This window comes from Pteropus alecto, unplaced genomic scaffold, assembly GCF_000325575.1.
Source record: "Pteropus alecto unplaced genomic scaffold, ASM32557v1 scaffold88, whole genome shotgun sequence".
NCBI classification, from domain to species: domain Eukaryota; kingdom Metazoa; phylum Chordata; class Mammalia; order Chiroptera; family Pteropodidae; genus Pteropus; species Pteropus alecto.
In genome coordinates this window covers 2,687,341-2,712,677 of record NW_006494611.1, presented here as the reverse complement: position 1 = coordinate 2,712,677, position 25,337 = coordinate 2,687,341, and the positions used below count along the sequence as shown (strand labels likewise).

Below are 25,337 nucleotides of genomic sequence, written 5' to 3'. Positions count from 1 at the left end.
TCTGCAAAGGTGTTTTTTGGAGGTGATTAAATCAAGGAAGTATTCCAGGAAACTGCATCCTGAGGAGCCCAGGCAGGCAAAACTTGTGGGAAGGCTGAGGGGAGTTGATGGCATAGAGGAGCAAGGACCTAACTGCAGAAGGGGACTGCAGGGAGAGTGGACTAGAAGGGTGTGAGGAACCATCCAGGTCTGGCCTGACCGTGCAGAAGGACTGGGTTGAAAACAAGGTGGTTGCCAGACCTGCGAGGCTGGGATCTGAATGGGCATGACAGTCTGGCTGGTTTCCAGAGGCAAGAGAAGCTCCAGGCTGGAGCTTGAAGGCGGGCATCTGCCTAAGTGTTCCAGAGGGCAATGACCGTGATGATAGAGGTGGTCATGAAGAGCAGGTAGAGACGGAAGAGCAGGGTGTCCATCACGTGGCTGAACTGTACCCACAGGCTGACCAAGCGCTGCTTCTGAGCCTCATCTCCCTGCTCAGCCATCGTTGGCCCAGGGCACCCATTTACCTCTGCCTCTCATGGACTGGCACTTTTCCCACCAACTCCAAGGGCTCCTTCAGACCTAAGGAGAGTCAGAGACCTAGCCATGGGCTTCGAAGGTCACTGGGGAAGAGAGGAGTAGGGAAGTGGAACTGTTAGAAGAGGAAATGTGAGCAAAGCTGACTTCCTTACCATGGAGGTGAAAAGGGGTGAGGCACAGGCCCTTAGTTCCCTTCTGGGGCACAATGGGGCAACATTTTGTTGGGCTGGTGCAGTGTAGAAGCAGGAAATGGAGCTACTGAGGCATGGGTGGGGGCTGAGCGGTGGCCAGGTGCAGCAGGTAGGTGATGAAGATGGTTTCCAGCAGGCTGAGCACCATCAGTGACAGAAACAGGGCAAAGTAGACACCTAGAGGGAAGGCAGACCTGTGTGAGGGCCAGAGGCACTGCCCAGGACTTCTTGTTTCCTATTTTCCCACAGGGGCCTCTTTCAGGATCCCTTTTCACTCTGAAATGGTTCTACTGGTCCATCTCCCCCACCCCCTGCCACCTTGCTTTTATTCTCCTGAAGGAGGGTGGAGCCCTACTGATGAGGGGGATGCCACTCTTTGAGAATAAGTCATTCGTCATGAGCCGGAAGACATTGTAGCCCACAGAAGGGTCGTCTTGAATGGGGCATGAGTCTTGCTTTTTGCAGGCAGGTAGAAGCTGAGGGCATCGACGGCAACCAGAAAGCCACTGGGCACCAGAAGGTTTATGACATAGAGTCTGGGCCTGTGCCTGATGGCCACCTGGGGAGAAAAGAGAGGGCAAGTGAGGAGTAAGCTGGAAGGCTGCCAAGCCAGCTAAGAGCAAGAGATGAGATTTGCCCCAGAATAAAGTATCTAGTAAGGTCATGTTACTTTAAGTCCCTTTCACAGTCTTGTCTCTCCAACCAAATCATCTTAATCACCACAGCTTGACTTCCAGGGTTTGATTCTGCCATGTTGCTTACCACGGAAACATATATCATTTCTTCTTACCATGGAAACATATCTCATTTCTTCTTCTTGAAAGGGTCAACTTTCTCCATGTCATTTTTATCCCTACCGCTGTGCTCTTAGCAGGAGTGAGGGACCAGATTCTTAAGTTATTGTGTGCGTTATATCTTTGTATTTCTACTTGCTCTCCTCATCAAAGTCTAATCTCTTTGCTGGTGGAATTTAAGACAAATGGGAGGGGAAGGAAAACAGCAGCAGATATTTGGGGGTTGCCAGGATTTGGAATCATAATATCTTTATGACAGTGATCCATAACTTTCCCACCATCTCTTTTTAAAAACAAACATAAAAATTCCAGCCCTCCAAAAAGTTCCAATGGTCCCAGGGGATGGGAAGCTCACTCTCACTGCAAATCACTGCCATAGACGCTCTGTTTCTTCCTCAGGGCGGATTTATTCCACCAATATTTACTAAGTGCCAGGTACTGTTCTAGGTACTGGAGATTTATTAGTAAAAAAAGTAACAAAAATCTCTGCTCACATTCTAATGGGAACATAAGCTATGCTTCTTAGGAGAGGATCACAACCAGGGCCCCTGAGCTCACATAGAAAACGATTTGTTCGTACTGGTTGGCGTTCACAGTCATCTTCATTTTTCTCTGGTGGACCCCTAGAAGCACCCACTCCCCCTTGCTCTGAATGAGGTTCTGTGATGTGCTCAAAATCTTCTGCATTTCCTCCTGCATGCCCAGGACCATGTTATCCACTGCAGAGAGACCCATACAACTCAGCCTCACCAAATGCTCCCAAACTCCTTGCCCAGACTGTTGGATTTCTTGCCACTTGGCTTCTCCACCCCTTTCGGTGAGATTCCCTCACTGTTCCTGGCTTTCTGTTCTCTTCTCTCTAAAAAGCCTTTCTCTGCCTCTCAATAGCCTATGTATATGAGCCTCATTCACCTGTGTGGATGAAAGAGCTAAAGGTGAGCGTGCAGTTCTGTTCATCAAAGGGGAAATAGAAGATGTCCAGGTTACAGATGCTGATCACTTGCACTGACTTATCGTATCTGATGCGCCCTTCACTGTTGACATAAGCCATGAGACCTGTAGGTTTCTGATCCACATTCGTGCTGTCTGTGAGAAGGATGGGGAGGTGGGTTCTGTGGGTTCACCATTAGCCTTGGCTTTCTTTCCCTCTCAGGTGACTCCATTCCTGTGTTCCAGCTCCACTCATCTGACTTCTCCCCTTCCACCTATCACCACATTCTGGAATTTTTGTAAGATGCTGCTCCTTTCTAAATTGAATCTCTGTGTGGCCCCTATTGGTTAACATCATGTTCTTCTCTGGAGATATGGTTTTCTTCATGCTTTTTTCATCATTGATACTCACACAACTCCTTGATGAAGATATCTGGAAGCCACAGGTTCTCCGTTGCTATGCTGAGCTGCCTGATGCCCCCACATTCCTCTGGGTTCCATCTGATTAATGGATTGTACTAGATCTAGAGGAAACCATGGCATGGGACAAACAGAGTGGGGACTAGTTTTAGTCTTACTCTCTCTCCCATGCTTTACATGCCTTCTTTTGCTCATTTCTTCACTCTCCCATCCCTTCTCTGGTGACAGCTGTCACAATGTCGCTAAGTAAGTCTTACTTCCACTTCTCTCTCAGTGCTCTTAAGGGAGATTTTGAGCTTGTCTTTGGGTTCCCTGGGATAGAGCCACTTAAATATTGGCTTCCATGACCTTGGTTTATGCCAACTTCCCCTTGTACACCATCTCTGCCCTCCTAAACTGGCAGAATAGTCAGGAAGTTTTGTGTTTTTATTGTTGGTCTGGCTCTGTTTAAACATGTTGAATTCATGGATGTTCTCAGCTTTATCTATTGTAACTGCAAAGTTAGACCCAGGACTAGAAAAAGGGAGGTACCGTAATAAAGGGGAAACTGAGTCTATCATACCATATTTGGCCACAGGAATGATGTCATCAGTTGAAGCTGCGCATTCTGGAAAAACAATTTTCATCCGGGATCATTAATTCTATGAAGTCAGGTCCAATACCACCACTCACTTCTTAATCATTTCCAAGGCTGTTCTGTATTCTGTGAGGCAATTATGATTTTTAATCATAAGCCACTGAAAAATGTAGGTCAAATAATCCAGAGCACTCGAGAAACATAAGTGAAAAACACAGTATGGAAGTCCATTGGAATTATGTTTCTTGTGGAGGATCCAAAAAGGGACAAATTTTACCTGCAGTGATGTCATTGTAGCATTCCTTGTTGTCTCCCTACTCCATAGAATGAGTTATTAATTTTACAAAATCCAATCAGGAAACCCACTGCTTACCACGAGACCATTGCAATGTTGGGTTAGGACTTACCACCTCCAGGATGGCAGACAGGGTGAAGGAGATGTTGACATGAGTAGGGATGCTGAAGTTGATGACTGGACGGAAGGCCTTTCTGTCAAACACTGCTTGGAAAGCAGCAGGATCCACCCCATGCTGGTCAAAGCCTGAACAATTGAAGGTGGAAGCATCACCTCTTCCTGTAGAGAGCAGAGACTGTGAGAGAAGTGCCAGGACTGGGGCCTAGGGCGTGTTGCTGCATAGAGAGAAAATAGGGGACACAGGAGGAGCATGTGAGCCCCTCCTTTCTTAACCAGGGGACATGAGCTGGGCTTTTAGGCAAATGGTGGACGTTGATGAAGTGAGCTAAGTCAGCGTCCATCCTTAATTTCATTGTTTCTGTCTCCATGCAAAACTTGTCCAAATGTGTATGTAAACTCAGCCCTGACCACTGATTCTCAGTGTCCTGCTATGTTCTTAATAGTCTCACCACAAACCTTTCCACCTTTGCTCAGTGTCCTTCCATTGCTCACTTCTGTCCTTGAGCCATCTGGGTGATGTCAGTGACAAATTTTGCAGTCACAGTCCTCCTCACTACATTAATAAGATATAGATGATCATCAATTAGTGATAAAGGAAGTAATCAGGTAGGTAGTATGAGATATGTTGAACCTTAAGGGAGAAACCCAGTTTTTCAATCTAACGAGTAGTGTTTATTGTGTTTCTACTATGTGCTGTGATTGTTGTCTTCTAAAACTCAATAGTCATAACCACTGAGACTATCTTAAAGGAGTTCCTTGATACCAGTCTTATATTAACTCCTTACTAGTCATACTTTGTGGAGTAGAAACAGAGAACAATGTGGTAACATCTGCTTTTTACCTACCTATGATGTTATACTATCCCTCATTGCTCATTTTCAATAATGAACAAGGAAAATATTCTAGACTGGGAAAGTTATACTGAAAAAGTTCCTTCTTTTATGACGAGTCTTCTCATCCACGTCCTTCCTCTTAGCATCTTCCCTGTTTCATTTCATTTGTTTCAAGAGAGCCAAGAGAGAATTCTCTTCTTTCTAACATCACCTGTTACTCAGAAACCATGGGGATAGATTATATGCTTAGAAAGAGAAAGATGTGGGGAAAGAGAAGAGGCCAACAGAAGCAGGGGAGTGGAGGAGTAATTAAAGAGAAGAGCCAGCTAACAGTTAGGATCCTAGAAAGAAGTATAACATTGTCAGTGTTAAAAGTTTCCATTTTTACCAAAATGAACATCCAGTCCTTCACTGTCTAGGAATAACAAGAATTAGCTTGGTTTCTCTGTTTCCCAGAAATTTTATGTCTACTTTGCTCTTGCTCTTGTCCCATCCTACCTTGAAGCAGCAGGTGGAGAATGAGGCAGAGGAGGAATCCCTCCCCATGGAGCCAACCTCTTTCCAGCCTCCTCTCCTTGGCTCTTCTCCGGTGACTTAGGGATGATGTCGACTTTAAAAGACCAGAGGCCACACCTTGAGCCCTAGCTTTGAATAAATAATACAGGTGTCAGGTAGCATTAGCCACCCCTCTAACAAGCACTCCTGAAATGGAGTGCCAAGGAAATGTCTTGAAGGACTACCCACCCTGTGACATAAATGAACCTAAATCTAGTCTCTGAAAGTAATCTAGAAAATCAGTTTAGAGACAAGGAAGCAAAAATATTTGGTCATTGGAGCAGTGCTAATGGCTTCCTCATATTGCAGAGTCACTCTGGCATATAATCCATTCTAGAAAAGGCACATATTGACTGCCACTGCCTTTAAGTGGCATATGCACTTATTTTAACCCTCTTGCCATCTTTCCAAAAAAAAAAAAATGGGCGGTCTTCTTTTTTATAATCATCTTCAGACTCTAAGTTTGTAAATATGACTTCAGTACTGACAAGTCTTAACTTTTGATTTTTTCGAGTGTGTCAAAAGCAATATAGACCCAGGTCTGTTGGATGAAGGGAGTGATTAGTGGGGTTGAGGGGAGGCGGCAGAGGTAATATTGCTTTGAGTAGAAGTTGATTTATGAGGTCATAAGCAATCAGTCTGCAAGTTTATGGTGTTTTGGGCCTTGTTTTTTTTTTTTTTAAAGAGATTAGTTATTTGTCAACATTTTAGAATTGAGAAATTTCACATAAAAACTGTTTCTGGGTTCATTTAAAAAATAAGATCAAGCAATACTGGGCTCATGTTTTTGCTTGACAACAACGTGCCAAAACTAAGAAGTGGTTAAGCCTTTTGGATGGAACATGTTCCCCCTAGATCGTCATGGTCTCTGTCACCAACTGTTGTCTTATTCCTGACCAGCTGCCCTCATTTACATTATCCGCTTGGCCTCTGTAGGCATTTGAGTTTGCTTTTGACTGTTAAGATTGATTTTCTTGTGTGATTCATAAAGACCCTTGAGAAATAATTTTAAAACATCATTTAATACCTATGTTATCAGAAGCATGATTTAGAATGTCCAAATATTTGGTTCATAGCAATATGGTGAAGTGGGCCAAAGTAATCAATGGCTTAACTTGTTTTACTCTAGAATTATTTCTGTTAGGGAAGGTTCCAGAGAAGGTAATCAGTGGCTTAGAGAACAAAAGGAGAGTATTTGCTTCAGTGAAGGAGTTTTACAGACTGATTCGGTATGATGCAGTAAGAAAGATCTAAGACCAAATCCTGTTTCCACTAAAATCATATTACGTTTTAGCCTGTTTCTTCATCTCTAAAACTGAGAGGATAACACCTATCTTGCAGGGGTTTTATGTGGTTAGAGATAATGTATATATAATGCCTTTCCCATCCTGAGCAATTAATAAATTGAAACAGAAATAACAGTAAAAATGGCAGTAATAGTAGTTGTTACTGTTATCCAGGCTTACCTAAGACTGCTCAGGTAACTTCATCATGAATGGAATCTTTCGGACTTAAACAGTCTGGGTTGACTGAGCAACCCTAGTTCCTATGAGCCCTTTACTCAGCCTCACTCAGCTAGATTCTGATAAAGTTTATCCCTCACTCCTCTCAGCATTACTCTTCATCATTTGAGAATCTCTTCCCTTTGGGGAAGATTTTTAATTTTCTTTTTTTAAAAGATGACTTTGGATCACTAGGATATCTTAAAGCATTTTCTGCAGAACATTAGTGCTGCAGGATGTTAAATGCTGTTTCTAAAATGTTATTTTTATTATTTCAAGTTCAAATAAGTCTGAGAAATGCTGAATGAAACAAGGCTAAACTGGTTTTATTTTTGTAGGATTTCTCAGAGTGTTTAGCTAAAGCATTTGAATATCATATGCATCATTTCCCAAACTTAGTTGACTTCGGAAATTTCTTTTTCTCAGAATCTTCTTCTTCTTCTTCTTCTTCTTCTTCTTCTTCTTCTTCTTCTTCTTCTTCTTCTTCTTCTTCTTCTTCTTCTTCTTCTTCTTCTTCTTGACTCAGTTGACTGGCAGCAAAGCTATAATCAGAAGATTGGGAATCTTCTTCCTCATCCTCGTCCTCCTCGTCCTCCTCGTCCTCCTCGTCCTCCTCGTCCTCTTCGTCCTCCTCGTCCTCCTCCTCCTCGTCCTCCTCCTCATCCTCACCCTCCTCCTTCTTCTTTTTTCTCAAAATTGCTTGCAAGACTAGTACTCCATGGATTATTTGGAGAAATACTGCTTCAGGTAACTAGAATAAATCTAGAAGAAAAAACTGGAAAAATTTGTCTTAAACTCGCTACAGATAGAATATAGAATGTAAGCAGCACATGGATAAATAAATCAAGAAATTAAAAAAATAGATACTTTAAAACTTGAAATTTTACTGGAACTCTAAGAATCTACAAGCAAATAAAAAGTAGAATATAAATTATAATCTGTTTCTGAATCCCTGAGCAATATAAACTGACTCAAGGAGGAATCCTTTTTTTTTCTTCTTTTCTTTTAGATCAATGGCCTGCCAGCTGTAGGCCACATGTCATCATCCACTTAGACCTAATTTTAGGGTGAAAGTTTAAAAAGATACTTTGGTATTGTTACTACTTAAATATGCTCAGAAAGTAACATTTCAGTAGCTGAAAATGATAGGAATTTTTCTCATGGATGGTATTGTAATCCATAAAGTATATAATTTGTGTTTTAAGGATACATATGATTCCTTCCTGGGACTCAGTAAATGAACTATTTTGAATGAGAAATAAATGTGGCCTGCATAGATTTTTTTTTTTTTTATTTTTCTGAAGTGGCACTCATGCCCAAAAGGTTATCACCAATGTAGACCAAAGTTGTTTATCTCTTCTTCTGATAAAAAGCATATATTTATAAAGCAAAAGACTTGATAATTTTCTCAAGCCTGTTTTAGTGAGAAGGCTCCATTTTGGCTGGACTACATGTTCTGGCTTCTCTTAATGGGAACTCATTGCCTCCTATATTGTGGCCTGACAGGTCCATACTTCTCAATAATGTGAGAGGGTCCCCCAGACACATCTTACCACATATTAGACATACTGTATCATTTTACTCAATTGAATAAATAATCCTTGTCATTCTGGGAGGATTAAAATCCCAAGGCCTGTCTATGGGCTATGATGCTTGTTGTTTTAGCTGAATAAATTTAGATGGTTTTTCTGGGCAGAGGAAATAGCGAGAATGAAAACATGGAAATTACAGTGTTGTCAGGACCTCAGATTTGAGTAGGAGAGCGGTAGGAAATGAAGCTGTAGCATTATGTGGGGCCAGACCACGGAAGGCCTTATAGACCAAGCTATGGTTTGGTTTGATGCCCATGTCTCCTAAGCTTGCATAAGGTTTGGAACTCTTTTAAGAAAAATCATTCTCCTAAACCTCGATGTTGACTTAAATTATTTATATTATAATATTACTTAAACATGTGTATTCATAAAACCATGTATAAAGTCCTTATGCTTATAGCTCTTATATCAGTATAAAATTAAAATTAATCTATAAATCATGTACATATAAGACTACAGAATCAACACAACGCTTGTTTAATGTGGTGGATAATATTATTTTGCTAAAATTAGATAATTGTTGTCAATTATTTTCCTTTATTTAACAAGGAACTAATTTTTGAACACCTGTTATTTTGGGAGGGCCAATTTGACAGTGCATTTCAATATAACAGTACTTTAAAAAAAATTTTTAAGCAATTTTTTATTTCATTCTAATTACTATTCTTACTGCTAATGAGCTTGGGAAGTTATTACTACAAAGTTAGGAAGTGTGTAATACTTACCTTCATAAAATGAATGTGTGATATGACTTATAATGTGACTATACTGCTGTGTACTGCATGAACAGTCTGCTAATCCCACTGTTCTTCTCTATTAAAAATATTGTGAAACCTTCATCTGCATAACATGCTCTGATGTCATTTGACTTTCATTTAGCATTGTTTATGTCTTAAATCCTCTTCTAATTTGCTTGAGACCATTAAAAAGGTACAATATTCTGTCACACTATATTACTTCCATGATGCCAAATAAATGATTCCATCTATTAACTGACTTTTAAAAATGTCTTATTCTATGAAAATGACTTTCATTGCAAGATTGATCTACAAAAAAGAAATTTTATCTTTATTACTGGCAGAAGAATTCAACATGAGTGCCACGGCACATGTAAGATGGTTGTTACCACTTGGCATTAGCTCCTGACAAGCTGGGTAGAGGAGGGTGTTGGGAGGCTATTGCAGTAGAACACTTCTCACGTCAATGAATGTCCCACCATCCATCTAGTTGTGCAACTGGAAGAAACCTAGTCGTTACCCTTGACACCTCTCTCGCTCACATCACCGCATCTAATCTATAGACAAGGTCTGTTGATTTTACCTCTTCAATTTCTCCCAAGTCTATCTACTTCTCTCTCTCTTTCCACCACAAGTCCTAGTCCAAGCCCCCATCTACTCTTCCCTGGACAACACTTCCAGCTAGACTCTTCTTTTGCATTCAAGCTGCCTCTAATTCTTTCTCAATTCTGCTAGCTGCAGTGCAGTTTTCAAAATGCAAATTTGATTTCTCAACCGTTAACCAACTCACTTTTTAAAACCTTGCAATTGTTGACTTATGCTCTTACTCTAAATACCTATAACGTAGTCTACAGGCCTTTGGAAATGTTCCCCTCTTCCTTCAACCACCTGGCCTTGGTTGTTCCCTTTGCCTAGAGTATTTGCTCCTTTGCTATCTCTGCTGCCTTGCTAACTTGTACTATCCTTCAGATGTAACATATATTTTCTTTTTTGTCTAGTACTTACCACAGGTATATCTGGGACGTTAAGCAACATGAGGGCAGGAAACTCGTCTGTTTCATCTCTACTGTATCTCCTTCAATTATTGAGTGAATGATATGTTTAGTACGTTGTACAACATAAATACTATTTTGAAATATATATGAGTCTGCATTGCAACAGATTCGCTAGCTCATCTGAGTGCTGGAGAATATCACCCTTCGCAACACAAACACATTGCAAGGAGGGATTGTTTTTCAATCAATATCATGTAAATAGCTAAGCGTAAGTCTTTGCCCTATGTTATCCTCCGACAGACTGCAGTAGTGCCATTGTGCATCGGAGCCTGGCACCAGGGCTGCATAGCTATCATCCACTCTTTTACTTTTTAACCTGAAATCAATATATTTGAAGTATTTCAGGGAGATTTTAGAAGCTTTTTTATTTTATATAAAGGTATCAGATATGCAGCTCTTGGGTGCTACAGTGCTTGAGGCATGGTCAGAAGTACTAGTGTGCCTTGATGAGGTGGCTTAAGGAGTGCCGAGGAAAAGTTTTTGTCATTCAACCAGATGGTCAGAGATACTTCAGTAAGTCTTGTCAGTAGAAACTATATATAAATCTGCAAGATTCTTCTGTTAAATTGCATATATCTCAATGGAGAAATGTTTATTTCTATGATTTTAAAACTTTTTTATTATGAAATACTGAAACTCTACCAAAAATACAGCAAATGATATTAGAAGCACCCATGTACCCTCCTCCAAGCTTTGTTAAATTTTAACAGTAATAAGTCATTTTTTAAAGAAATAAAATATTGTAAACAGGTGAAGCCCCTTGTATGCATGTGGCCCTCTCTGATCTTATGCCCCTCCCTCCAACAGCAGAGGTAACTATATTTCGAATTGTTGTTTAGCATGCCCAACACACAGTGTATCCTTAAACGACATCATATTTTTACAAGTTTACACAATTAATAAAGATGGAGTCATATAATTTGAATCTTTTTGTAATTTATTTTTACTCAACATTGTTTTCTGAGATTTATATATATTGACACCTAATAGTCCTTTTTCTTTAACTGCTATATAATATCTCATTGTACAAATACCATAATCTAGTTATCTGTTCTCTTGTTAGTGACATTCAGATTCTTTCCACTGTTACAGACAATGCTCAACCAATACATCTCCCTGTGCAAGTGTGCGGGAGACTCTTTGGGGGCAGCTTTTCTCAGCTAATAGCATTACATCATAATGCCCTAAGGTATTCATTGTACTTAATGAATTAACTTCTCCCCTGGACATTTAGAATGATACTAGCTATATGTATTAACCTTGAGGGAATTAAGAAAATAGTCACTCAAATAATTTTGTGTAGGACTTAATTTACTTGCAGAATCCCCCCACTGAGAAAGGGTAGTCTAGAGCATATACAGAGAAGTGTAATTGCTGGGTTCAAGGATAGGCATATGTGGTAGAAATCATTAACTTTTACCAAAATCTGTTCTTTTCTTCTTCCATTGTAACAGAGTTGTAAATTGCTCATAGCTGCCCAACTGAGGATTGCATTTCCCAGTTTTCTCAGTTAAATGAGATCATATCAATAAACTGTCACCAATAGAATGTGACTGAAAATAATGTATGCTACTTCCTGGCTGATGCCTTAAGAACTGCTCACACCTTCTCCATACTCTCTTTTTCCTTCCTCCCAGCTGAGTAACTAACTGGTGGTAGCAATGAGTAGAGCAACTTTGGAAGCCAAATGTTGAATCTGACAGAGCCACTGTCACTCTGGGTCTCTGAAATTGCAAGAAGCAGAACTTCACAGCTCATGTGATATTTTGCCTATGACTCTTATGTATGGGAGAAAAAAACTTCCTGACTTCAAGCCACTGAATTTTAAGAGTCTACTTGGGGTCTAACAATACAGCCCATTTCCAATCTACTAAATTGGGCCAATTGTTCCTTATTGCGGTTCAATCAATTGACACTCATTCTACCAGCAATGTGTGAAATATCCTGTCATTCCAGATCCTTGACAACACTTGTTATGAGGTTTTTACTTTTTCCTATCAGGTAGACATAAAATGGTATCTCATTGCTATTTTAATCTCCATTTCCCAGATTATTAGTGAGATTGGGTGTCTTTTCATACATATTTGAATGGCTGTCCTGGTTTCCTTTTCTGTTCATTCATTTGCCTATTTTCCTGTTGGGTTATTGTCACTTCTTATTGAGTTGTAGAAATTAATTGTATGTTTTATATTAAAAACATTGTCAGTTATAACTTGTGCTTTATCTATCTTTTTTACTTGTGGCATCTTGTACAAAAGTTTAAATTTTAATATAGTAAAAATTTATCATTTTTTTCTCTTCTTTGTTTTTTTAGCTTCTCTACTCCCATGTCCACAAAGATATTTCACATTTTCTTCTAAATGTTTTAACATTTTCCCTTTCAGTTAGGCCTTTGATCTACCTGAAATTTTCTTTGGGTTATATGAAGTAGTAATCTCTTAAATTTAAAAATTAAAGACTATTCGTACCAGCACTGTTTATTGAATCTCCATTTCTCTACTGATTTGTTATGTCACAGGTCAAGTTCACACATATACATGAGTCTGTTTCTAGGCTCTTTATTATAGTGCCTCAGTCTCTCGATCCATCCTTGTGCAAGAACATTATTAATTATTTTGGCTTTATGACACATTAGTGTCTTCACACTATCAAGTTGTATAAAGGTGGACAGGTCACTTTTCTTTCCTTCATTCTTTTAATCTCTGAAATGGATAATGATCATATCACCTACACATAGGGTTGTTATGGAGATTAAAAGAAACAAGAATTGTATGTAAAGCACCAATACAGAGCAGGCAGGCATTCAACAGAGAGTAGTTATGTTCATGTTGAAGGCACAGATGAAACACAAAGAGAAATAATCGATCTCGTTGGGAACCTCAATTTCATTTATAAAAAGAAAGGGATTGAGTTGGCATGCTGTTTCTAACGCTCTCGCTACTTTAACTGTGATCATGGCATTTTATTATCTAGAAACCAGGCAACACACACTACATGTTAGGCAGTGGGATAAAAGTTGAGAAAGGTGATTATCAGACTGCAGGGTGGATTCCTGAGCAAGCAGTCATGAAATGGTAAGTGCACAACAGATAAGGTTTAGGGCTGGCTGCCGACAAGGACACACAGGCTACGGTGACCTTCCTGGTGTTTTGCATAAACGGCTGTACACCATCGGGGCCTCCCAGCCTACGAACACAGGGTCGCCGACCCACACACGGCTACTGTCAACCTTCCCAGCCACCCACGGGGGCCTCAGAGAAGGTTCCAGACAGGCTCCCAGAAGTACTGGGAAGGATGGTGCAGAGCTAGAAGCGCGGTGAAAAGGAGGAGCAGCCTGCACCTCCCCCGGGGCTTCTACGGGGCTTCTGGGAAATAGAGTCCTTTGCCGCATGTCCAGCCTCCGGCTCCAGGAAGGGGGACTACAATTCCCTTCAGCCTTGGGGAGTCTTTGTGCAGCACGCCTGCGCAGTCTGGCGGCCAATGCCGCTATAAAGGCTTGTTTTGCTCTGGAGCTGATGCTCGGGAGCGTGGTCGAGTGGCCGTCTGGGCGGTCGTGGAGCTGGGGCACAGGTAGGGAGCGTCTACCGTCGCACCCCTTTCTTCTCCTTCAGTTGTCACGGGGATCACCCCTGTGCGTTTCTTCTGGAGGCGGCGGGCTGTGTTCAGGGATACAGGCAGTTCGAGAGAAGCCGGAGACCTGAGAAACCGGGCCTGGCCTCTCTTTGTCTCTCGTCACCCCCTCCTTGGGACGCAACCCCTGAGGCTTGTGGTGAGGTAACAGCGTGAGAAGGCAGGTAGGATGGGATGAGTAGTCAAGGTTGCTGGCTACATTCCCGGATGCGGCCACCAGGGGGTGCTACGCCCGCGGCCCGTGGGTGTGGGTCGCTATCGGCTCTCAAGGCCCGAACTGGCCATGGGAACGCCCTACGGTCCAGGGCATCCCAGGCGAAGCTGACCTGAAAGAAGCCTCTAACCTCAAGGTTGTGGGGAGGGCGGCCTGGGGCCCCCCCGCTCAAGCTGCGCACCGGAGACTCAGCTGCCAGCGACCTGAGAAGCAATCCTCTCGGAATTTTTGCAAATGGGTAAATGGAGGTCCATGACTTAAGCACACACAGCAAACCCCTGGGTAGAGCCCAGAATGGAACCCAGATCTCTTGACTGTTATCAGTGCCCTTTCCACTTCCACCGCACAGAGCTGCATGGTGCTTTGTATTTATTACACAGGGATCATTTGGTTTCTGCACAGACGTGAGGAGGCAGGAGGCACAGGAACCACCGGCAAAGTTTCAGAAGGTTTGCGAGGAGATGTATAGGTTATACCGGGTCTCTAGCCTGAGTTAGTGAAAGGTGCAGAAGGTTGGAGGCACAAGTGGATTGTAGGAGGATGGTAAATACAAATTCTTTTAGCTTCAGGTCAGGTTGTCTTGTGCAGCTTCAGGGCCTGGAACTAGATTCCTGAAGTGTGGGAAACCTAAGTTCTGTTATAATGAAGGCAATTTGGAAACACCAGTCTGGCTAATCACAGTTCTTAATACTGTGCACCCCACCTCCACCATGCAGTTTCATCTGCTGCATTGTACACTTTTATCACTGGAAGGAGAACCTCGATTAAAAAAGGATCTGACCAGGTGGCCTTAACTCTGTTGATTTTTAATCTAGCACTTCTTTGGGGTTCTCCCACTTTGATGATTCTGCTAGGGCCATTGCACAGCTCTGGCTCGGAAATAACAAAAATCCCTTTCCTTTTTTCCTTTCTTAACAGGTAAAGCAAGTTAACATTTTAAAAAGACTTTTAAACAACTTTAAGGGAGAATAGAAGAGAGAAATACAAATAGTATTTTTAAAAGGGTCAAGACTAGTGACCCTTCTTTCATTGCTTTCTTCAGATTTGGGCCTTAATTCTTTCCAGAAACTATTGGGCTTCCTAGCTCTTGGCTGGCCCCCACATGGAGTGCCCTGTCTTATATCCCCGATACACAGAAGATGGAATCTTCCATGTGTTCAAGGCCAAGAGATAGTAACTTTGTACCCGTTCAAGGCCCTCCTACTCTCATGATAAATTAAAGAAGCAGGAGTGTTAGAGGTGATGGAAAACTGCTTCCCATACCTTTCAAACATAGAAGGACTTGAAATAAAGTAATTGGAATAAACTTTGGTTATCATGAGTTCTTAACACAGTTGGGATGATCTTCATGTTCTTCTTAACATGGCCTTTGATATTGTGAATGAATTCCTTTGGCTTCCTCCCTTTTAAACTCCTCTCTTGCTTTTTTCCAAAGTAGGACTAATCCATTCAGCTTCTGGAAATTAGCTAGGGTAGAGAAACTTTGAAGGGGAAGGCTGGACTTCTGTGACCCTTGTAACAAGAAAGATTACTCACTCTTGTCTGCAGCTGCATCCAGACATTGGGGACACTGGCAGGCGCCAGGTCTGTTTATAGTTTAAGTTTAGTAACGTGATTGCTGTGGCCTTGGTTGTAAGCCCGGTGTTCTTTACGGTGCAGTTTGTCATTGGACAAGGTGACTTTTTTTTTTTCCTTTAAAGATAAATAACTGTATCAACTCAGGGTACTTGAATCAGACCTCCGAAAAGCGAGAAGTCAAGTAGGAAGGAGATTTAGTCTTTTTTATTTAGAGAATTAGTAAGTGTTCTTTTTTCTGATACCTTAAAAAATGAATTGTAGCTGTCAGAATTTGTCCGTAGAGTAGTATTTTTAAATTATAGTGATAGCTAGGAATTTATGGAATTCAAAAGGCAACGCAGCTTACACGTTAATTTCTACTGAGGCTGGTTTGAAAGGGGTTTTCTCAGTTCATATTTGGGAAACTTTGAACCCTTTTAGGGTGGGAGAAATGTTTCAGAGAGGTGTGTTATGTATTTTATTTTTTCAAAAGTAACCAGAGTTGATACAGGATATTAATTAGAGTTAGCCCAGCAAGCAGGTCATACTAGGTAAGACTTCATGGGACAGGGTGGGCGTTTTGTTTTGGTTATTTTTTAACAACAGCTTTGTCGAGATGTAATTTATATACCATGAAATTCAGCATTTTAAAGTATACAACTCAGTGTTTTGTTAATATATTCACAAAATTGTGTAGCCATCACCACTATCTAATTTTAGAATATTTTCAGTATCCCAAGGGCAATTTGTTTTAAAGTTAAGGTATAATATTGTTTTGTATGTTGGCTCTGTAACTCCATGGTACTTAAAAAAAATATCAGCTAGCCTATTACCTAATTATAAAAATGCAGAGATGGGATAGGTCTAATAAATATTTTATAAGTTTTCATTTAGTAAAATTTAGTAGAAGTTATATCTATTTTAAAATTGTGGCGTTTTTAATTCTTTGAACAAATTGTTTTCAGAAAGTCTTTTTTTTTAAAGACCTGTGTAAAGGCTCTATACATTGGGTTTGAACTTAGTTGAAGAGGGCGGGTGTCTTTTTACCAGTGTGTTTATTTTTTCTAATCTTGTTTTCCTTGGCAGTGGGGGGAGATAATTCTTGATTCTATTATAATGATTTTTTTCTTTAAAATATGAAATGGTATTTGAAAATTTTAATACTTTAATATTTTTATAGATATAAGGGTAAAAAACGTTAATGCTTTTTCCCTTTTTCCTATTTTAAAGCACTTTTGCATATGATTAAGCACAATTTAGGTGATGTCTGTTCTTGATGAATTTTTAATTTCAGAAATTCTCAAGTGAAACCAGGAGTCTATGAACCTGGCACCTCTATTCAGAGAAAATGAAGGATATCGACATAGGAAAAGAGTATATCATCCCCAGTCCTGGTTATAGAAATGTGAGAGAGAGAAACAGTACTTCCAGGCAAGACAGAGACCACGAGGACTCCAAATACAAGAGAACTCGGCCGGTCAGTGTTTCCTTTCCTGAGTCCCTTTTCTTATCTGCTTGTTGTACTAGACAATACTTTCCTTTTTTCATATAATGCATAATTAAAAAGAAGTTTCTCTTTTTTTATTGGCTTTAGATCACTGTTAAGAATTTATAGTTACTTATGAAAGAGGAGAGGTTAGCTCTCAGCCTCCCACCTATTTCTCCCTTTGCCTTCTGTCTGCCACTTTTGCTCACCTGTGGCACCTTCTCAAAAGGCTTTGCTTAAGAGAAGACAACTTATGGAGGGGTGGGAAGTGGAGCAGAGGGAATATGAACCGTTAAATTTCATTCGTGTACTTAAAATAGTTTTTTTCTTCTGCCTGTTGTCTGTGTTTAAAATGACTTCTTGGAGAGACTCATTCAGATTTCATAGTACTTGGAATCATTCTAGATTGTTGTATGATAATCAGTAAGTTTTTCAAGTAAATCCATGAATGTAATAATCTAGTTTCCTCCAAGGGAAATAATGAATATACATTTTAAACAGAAGGAAATATCTTTCTTCTAAGAAAAAAAAATAATACCTTTTCTTAAGTTGCAGAAGTAACTGATAAGGGGAGTTGTGGGTGACTGGGTTTAGGAAGTCAGGTTTGTGTTCATGTATGTGTTATGTGAAAACTTGAGAAAGATATGGGCTTTCTGGCTGACTCTGGTGGTTCATTAGCCTAACATTACCTGTTCTTCTTTGGCTGTCTTATTAACATTTTCTCATTAATGGATGTTTTCTGTTCCCACTGTATATTATACGGTACTTTCCCTTTCAAGCTTAACTTTGGAGAAACATAGATTCAATGTAATCACTGTCAAATCTCTGAAGTGCCAGTTTTGTAACTTCTTTGTCTAGACCTTGTTAATTAAACTTTTATTAATATCTTATGAGTGTTTGACACTGTTAGTATAGCATTTAAATCTGGAAAAAGTCACAAAGGTAATATTGGAGCAAGGCTTTGAAGGATAATTAGGCGGGGATGCTATCAAGCCTTAGCGGTTTATGAATAAAATAGCATTGACGGTAGAACCTGACTGATTGGATCGTTGAAGATTAAATGAGATAACATATAAATTGCTTAGAATGGTGCCTGCCATGTAGCTGTGCTCAATAAATGTTAGCTCTTAGAACTAGTTGTCTAAATTGTAGGATGTGTAAGAGAAAATTCTGTATGCCATTGTAAAAGATCTTTTACTATGGCCATTGGGGAACTATTGGAAGTTATTGAGAAGGGTTTTTTTTTTTTTTCCTTTTAACTTTTTATTTTGAGATAACTGTAGATCCACATGCAGTTGAAAAAAATAATACAGAGAGATCCCATATGCACTTTATCTAGCTTCCCCCAATGGTAACTTCTTGCATAACACAGCACAGTATCGCAACAGGATATGAATTAACATTAATACAGTGTATCCACCTGATTAAGACTTCACCAGTTTAACTTGCACTCATTGTATGTGTGTATTCCATGCAGTTTTTTTCACATGTGTAGATTTGTATAAACCACCACCACAGTCAAGATACAAAGCAGCTCCATCACAAGGATCTCTTTTATAGCCAGATTTAAGTGCTATACTAACAGTGTCAAACACTCATAAGATATTGACAATGGCATCCAGAATTTTCTCTTACACATCCTACACATTAGACAACTAGTTCTAAGAGCTAACATTTATTGAGCACAGCTGCCTCCCTCACCCTTTCACCTAAGTTCTAGGAGTGTGAATCTGTTCTCTCTCTGTAATTTTATCATTTTAAGAATGCTATATAAATGGAATCATATAACATATAATCTTCGGAGATTGCCTTTTTTTCACTCAGCATTATTCCCTTGAGATGCATCTAATTCTTTGTGTGTATCAATATTTCTTCCCTTTTCATTGTGAGTAGTTAGTATTCCACGTTATAGGTATACCATAGTTTGTTTAACCATTTACCTGTTGAAGGGTGTTAGGGTTATTTCTACTTTCTTGCTATTGCAAATAAAGCTGCTTTGAACATTTGTGTATAGGATTTCGTGTGAATAAGCTTTCATTTTTCTAGAAGGCCCAGGATACAATTGCCGGATCATATGATAAGCACATGTTTAGTTTCATAAGAAACATCAATACTCCTCCACAGTAGCTGTAGAATTTACATTCCCACCAACAGTGTATGACTGATCCCTTTCCACACAACCTGGTATTAATGCTATCTTTATTTTAGCCATTCTGATGGGTTCGTCTGATATCTCATTGTAGTCTTAATGTATGTTACCCAATGGCTAATGAAGTTGAGCTGATAAGGGATTTTTAAAACTTGATTTTATCTTAGGAAGATTAGTTTTGAGGCAGTTATGAAAAAACTCTTTATAGGAGAGAGAGTAAACATACAGAGAGCAGTCAGGAAGTTTCTGCGCTCTAGCCTATGTGAGAGAGGCCAGGGGTCTGTGTCGAAGCATAACAATGAGGTGGAAAAGAGGAAAAAGACTTAGGGGCATCTCTGGAAGGGTAGGGACACATTGTGGTGGCTGGGATTGGTGGTGAGAATGAGTTTGCTTTTAAGCATGTTGAATTTGAAGTGCATCTAAATAAAATAATCAGTAAATAGAGCACAGGCAAAAAAGAGAATAGGAAAAAATTTTAGAATCATTAGTGTATCTATGTAAGTGAAGTCTTAGGAGTGAGCAGGCTTGTCAAGCAGGAAGAGGCGGAACATGGGAAGCTAGTGTGCAGTCCTGTGAAGTTTCTGGGGACAGAGTCCCTCTCCAGTTGGTTAGAGCAGAAATTACATTAGGAGGTCCTGTGGCAGCAGTGAGCTTTTCCTCTGCAGGTGGAGAAGGACTGGAAATAGAGTCATTGTTGTGCCTATTGTCCCTTAAATTATGAAGTCAGGCATCAGACAATAAGTTCCCTTCACATGATCAAGCCTTATCTCGAAGAAACAGGAAGGCTAATACCACTTATATAAAATTTCAGGAGTCCATATGAATTTCATTTTGATTATCCTTTCATGTTTCCTAAACTTTTTCATTTGAGTTCCATTTTTCTGGTTTGTACCATATCCTTGTATCCTTTGAACTTTTTTTTACTTAAAATATTTCTTTTAATCAACTGTTTTTTTTCCTTTTTGCTCAGCCTTGACCTAAGCAATAAAATCATAGGTTTATGCAATCAAATTTTATACACATTAAAGTGAATGCATAACTCTCAAGTGTTTTTAAAAGTTCATGTACTGCCTAGAATGTTCTTGCATATTACCTGTCAAAAACCAAAATTTCTTAGACTTACTGATCTTGAACTTGTCTCATATATAACAGTTTGCTGATAGAAGAACCAGAAAGATGACAAAAAATTTCTGATTCAGAGATAGTATAAAAAATGGATAATTTAAATAGTTGGGAAGCAGAATAGGTATATAAGCATACAGTTTTTAAAAATGTAAGCAGATAATTGGGTAGAGATTATAATTTCATGTCACATAATCATAACCATTATTTCTATATTAGAGAGGAAATTTGGGACAGGATGTTCCAGATGCCAGGTATGCCTACTGTCCCTCCAAAATAAAGAACTAAAGTAATAAAAGATGAGAATACATCTGTGGCTCTTAATTGGAAAACGGATTTTACTCACCACCATTAGCCCTCGATAGGTCCAGTTGACATGGAAGCATGAAACTGTCAAAGAGAAGTCCGAAGCAAAGCGTCAAGGTACAAATTCTTAAACAGGCTAGTGATTTTTTTTTTTTTTCAAGCTGTAAACAAAGTTGCAGAGTGCAGTTTGCTCATTTCTTAGTATTGTGGCCAAATATTCCTTTTGGAATACTCTGGGAAAATTAATCAGTCACATCTTCAGATATTTGTATCACATCTACTTAGAGGTAATGAAAGAGCATTTCCACACCTACCCTTTGTTTAGAACTATTAAGTTAATGCTTGTGGCCACACACAATTTGATGCGTTAGCGAATATCCTTTAATCCTGAAGTGCTAATAGGGGCGCCTTCTGTTGCTGTTCACTCTTTGAGCTTCAGTACTAACCTTGGCTGGCGTTAGGCTGGCATTATTTCAACAAACATGAAGATTTATGTCTAGACCACTTCTTAACATTGTGTCTGAGGCATAGTTCTCCAGGCACAGCTCTTTTTCTTATAATTCTGTTCATACATGCACAGGTAGATCCCATAACTCCACGAGCCCTGTTTTTTTTGTTTGTTTATTTTAAGATGTGTTTATTCATTTTTTTATTCATCGAACATTTGCTCACTCTCTAAGATGCATGCACAGCACTGAAAGAAGTCTTCTGATGCAGATAAAAATAAACAGATGCCGGGCCTGCCTGCCCTCCAATAGAAGCTTAACCTCTTCGTGTATATATAGATTACTGTAATGTACATGCAATAGAAATTAATAAAGAAAGAGTGCTTTAGTCTTTGAGATCAGGGAAGACTTCAAGAGGAGGTAGTATTTAATTGGAGACTTGAGAAATACGTAGAATTTGGAGAAAGGAAGAACATGCCTGGCAGAAGAAAGAGTTGTAGATAGGGCCAACTAGGCCCTGTTGGCTTTAAGCATACAGTGTGAGCTCATAGATGTAGAGAGATAGGTCAGCAAGTTTCTGATGATGTATGTTCTTCAATCGTAGGCCGAGGAGTTTGGATTTTAGTTGCTTTAAATTAAAAGTTAAGTAAAAGCAAGACAAAACTATTTAATGCTTTCTTAAGTTTTTTTTTTTTTTATTGTGGTAGTTGTTTGTTTTCTTACTGCTCCCAGACCAAAGCCACGGGTGACTTGTTTTTCACTAGCGTGTCTCATCTAGAAAAGGAGGAAGAAGGGAAAATAAGCAGAAGTCAACTAAAGTTCATGTGCCATTATGACTGCTCACTCTTTTCTTCCCTTCACTCAAAAGTGCACCATTGGTGGAATTTTCTCTCCACCATGTTAGGATATTCTGCCTCTAGGAAAGGTAACAAAGCAAGTATTCACAAAGTCAAGTGACCTTCACTTGGTGTTTCCTTTAGTTCTGTGGTAGGCCGACCCTTTGAACTTGGTTGGAGTTTTCATAATTAGTGACTTGAAATATTTTGGTGAGCTGAAGTTATATCCTAGGGATCAGGATATGGGTTTAATCTCTTAATTACCAAGAAATATGATTCTACGATATATATAATTATTTAAGAATTATGATCTCATTATAGAAAATGTATAAATTGTAGAATATTATAGAAAAAATAAATCACCCTTAACCCCTGTTCTCAGAGACAACCATTGTTATTATAAAAATAGTTTTGTCTGGTACCATACACTTTTAGAGAGTTCGACTCTGAAAGCTTTTCTTTAAGAACTAAGGGTATGTGAATTTGTCTATGCCTTTGTGTTTTCAGAGTCAAGAATATTACCTGTGAGCCTATTTGTTGTTTGAGAGGAGGGCAGGGTGGGTGAAGGAGATTAGTATTTGCAGTCTCTGCATTATTTTTCTCCTGATTGGTACTCAGTGACTCGGCAGATTTTCTGGCAGTCAGTGACAGGATGAGTAAGAACACCTGCTTTTTTTGTTCTTTTCCCTTTAAGGACATCCATAAAGTTTCATAGAGCTCAGTACGGGTATGATACGGGTGTCTGGCCTGGTGCCAGATGTTGGTCTCCAATAGCAGTCCACAGCTCTCTGGTGGAGATGACAACAGTGTTGCTATTGGTGCAGAACCCAAGTGGCTTTGCTGTGTGGTGACCGAATCTACAGCACCATGGGTCTCCTGAGGCTGGCCTCGATCATGAGTTCTTCCACGCCATCTGCAGCAGGGCTACTGCTGCTTTCCTGGGAAATGCTGCTTAAGGGAAATAAGTAGAGCCTGTTGGCATGAGTTAAAGGAGATTGCTGTTAAAAAGGAAGAAAAATGTTGGAACTAGCTTCCTGTTTTTTAAGCAGTTTTAAATTTTTGTTAAGATAGATAACTTGGGAGTTACAAATGGTTAATGAAAACTTTTTCAATGAAATCTTGGTTCTGCTTTTAGGTAGCCTTCAGTGAATGCTTTCTTTAATGTCTCATCATTTAATGAGATGTCATTTAATGTCTCTTAATTAAAAATACAAAAGTCAGCGCCAGAACAGGAAACCGGACCTCCAGAAGGTTTTGCAGTGGTTGAATCTGTTCATAAAAAAATTAGACAAATGTGAAATTAATTTGCTACGCTGAAGTCCACTAATTAGTAGAATTAAGCTTGTTTCTCCTTCCCCTCCCCACCCCCTTTTTAGAGAGTTAACCTATTTAGATAATTAAATGTTGCATTTGTTCAAATTACTTGAGATTATTTTTTGAATTAGCTATTCAAAGAATCAACTCTTATATCAATGAAAACTTCTATTTACCAAAGCAGATATGGTGTTGAGCAGTCACTTAGTTTTTTTAAAAGTTGTATTCTCACATTAGAAAAATAGCCAAACTGCCCAAATCTTCACTTTTGTGTTTGTTTCTCACCATCATCAGCAGTTCCAGCCTGCTCTGCAGTCCAGGGATCACATGATGAAACTACTAATGTCTTGTGATAAGCACTTAATGTGGGTGCACACATGGTGATAGGCAGTGAAGGAAGTTTTATTCATAAATTACATTTTGACTTTTTTTTTTTTTTTTTTTAAGTTAAAACCTGAAAATCTTGAAGGGATTTTGTCAAATGCAAAAGACCAACATTCTTCTGTTTAAATCAGTGGTCCTTAGCCCAGGCTGCATATTAAAATTTCTTGAAGAACCTTAAAAAAATGTCGATGCAACACCCTACCCCAGACCAATTAAACCAGTCTCTGGGGGAGGGCTCAGGTATCAGTGTTATTTTAAAACTCCCCTGGTGATCCTGTTGTGTAGCTAGCGCTGAGAACCTCTGCCCTAGATCTCATGAAATAAAGTCTCTTCTATCTCCTCAACCAATGGAGCTTCGAATGTTTCCTATAAGGTTTTATATTTCCTCTGTGATTCATTTTCAGGTTAATCCTTTGAAATCTTATTGTAATAACAAAGTTAATCTCACACCTCAATATAATAGGAACTTTGAATAAGTTCCTTGGGCATTAGCTTATGAAACAACTAAAAGCCCTCTTTTACCTGCTGATTATGGGGTAATGCTAGATTATGAAATGGAAAAATACTTATCTGACCATGGTGGCGATGTGTAGTTATATCCACTGGTTCATTAATAGCTGATCCTCAGCATGCGACAACACAGTATAGTTACAGAGGAGTGAACAGATAGTTAGAGATGAGATGCATGAGTTAATTCATAGCTGCTGAGTGGTAGAACTGAGATTATAGGTTGCCTGGCTAAATAGTAGGCTCTTTCTAATCTACAAGTTCTTAAGGGAAGAACTTGAGATAGATGGTCAGGATCATGTTAATAACCCATTGGAGTAAGGACGTGATGAGAATTGGGAGAGTAAATGTCCGTGGCAGGTTTCTTTAACTCCTTGGAGATAGGGAAGATGAGAAAGCCTGATGTTAGCTGGTCTTGGGAGATCATCAACTTCTAAATTTTTTTTAATTTAAAAGAAAATTTGCTTACTTTTAATTTATTTTTTAATATTTAGAGTCTCTTGAAACCTGTATCTGATTGTATACAGTTTCCCTCAAAGATGTTTCTCTCTAGATGTTTGTCATAAAGGCAGCTATGAGACTGAGACATGTACAGAAAAGCATTTGCTTGGTCCAGGGGGTTTATAAGAAGAGGCTGTCTGTTCTGTGATTGTGTTAAGATCTTGTGAATTAAGCAGAAGAGAGGGAGAATATGCTCTAGGATGTGAGGCCTGTCCATCCTGATAGTGCCCCAGAGACTGCTTTCTTTTTGGGGTGTGCCAGACAGGAGTATTGCAGCCTTTAATCCCCTTGGAAGCGGCGAGGCGCCTCTGTGTTGCCAGTTGATGCTTGCCATCACTGTGTTCAGGAACAACTTGGATGAATCCTCAGTCTGCAGGCTTAGGAAGCCTACTCTGCCGTTGTCCTGCTGTCATGAAGGGATTGTTCAGTCTGGAGAATGATTTCCAGCCTCTGGTGTCTTGTTGCAGGCGCCTCCATACTGGGGGGATGTCCATGGTTGCCTTGTCAGCAGACATTCCGCTCTGGCAGCCTGTGAAAATGAGATGGGACAAACCAGATAAGCGGTGTCCTTGCAGTGTGGTTGGTGCACTAATTATCAGTCATGGGTGAGGTGATGGTACATAAAGAACAGGGACAATCTCTTGTGCAAGCATCTCTGTTTGCTTCTAGTTAGTATGTGACTGTGTTTCCCTGACCTTTGTTTGAATCGTAGCAGAACCTGAATTTCATTGTCCCTTTTTAGCTCCCCAGTGTCCCCACCCTGCC

General features: G+C 39.7%; 2 protein-coding genes across 5 annotated transcripts in view; one reads left to right on the top strand and one right to left on the bottom strand.

Moving 5' to 3' along the window:
* Positions 1-332: 332 nt before the first annotated feature.
* On the bottom strand, positions 333-10,100 carry LOC102889627 (5-hydroxytryptamine receptor 3C-like). The gene is given in 12 exon segments (XM_015599857.1): positions 333-506; positions 539-561; positions 672-887; positions 1,066-1,131; positions 1,134-1,269; positions 2,063-2,223; positions 2,417-2,586; positions 2,849-2,958; positions 3,417-3,461; positions 3,839-4,005; positions 5,178-5,289; positions 10,071-10,100. Coding segments are annotated over 12 exon segments (1,410 nt in total).
* A 3,460-nt stretch (positions 10,101-13,560) lies between these two features.
* The window catches only part of ABCC5 (ATP binding cassette subfamily C member 5), a 69,389-nt gene continuing 57,612 nt past the window's right edge, over positions 13,561-25,337 (top strand). For 2 of the 4 annotated variants that reach the window (XM_006925769.3, XM_025042223.1), the window contains exons 1-2: positions 13,561-13,690; positions 16,816-16,998. In XM_006925769.3, coding sequence (XP_006925831.1) covers positions 16,870-16,998 — 129 coding nt within the window. In that variant the 5' untranslated portion in view covers positions 13,561-13,690; positions 16,816-16,869. The remainder of the gene's footprint in view (positions 13,691-16,815; positions 16,999-25,337) is intronic. The other 2 variants (XM_025042222.1, XM_015599930.2) reach the window with 1 other exon arrangement.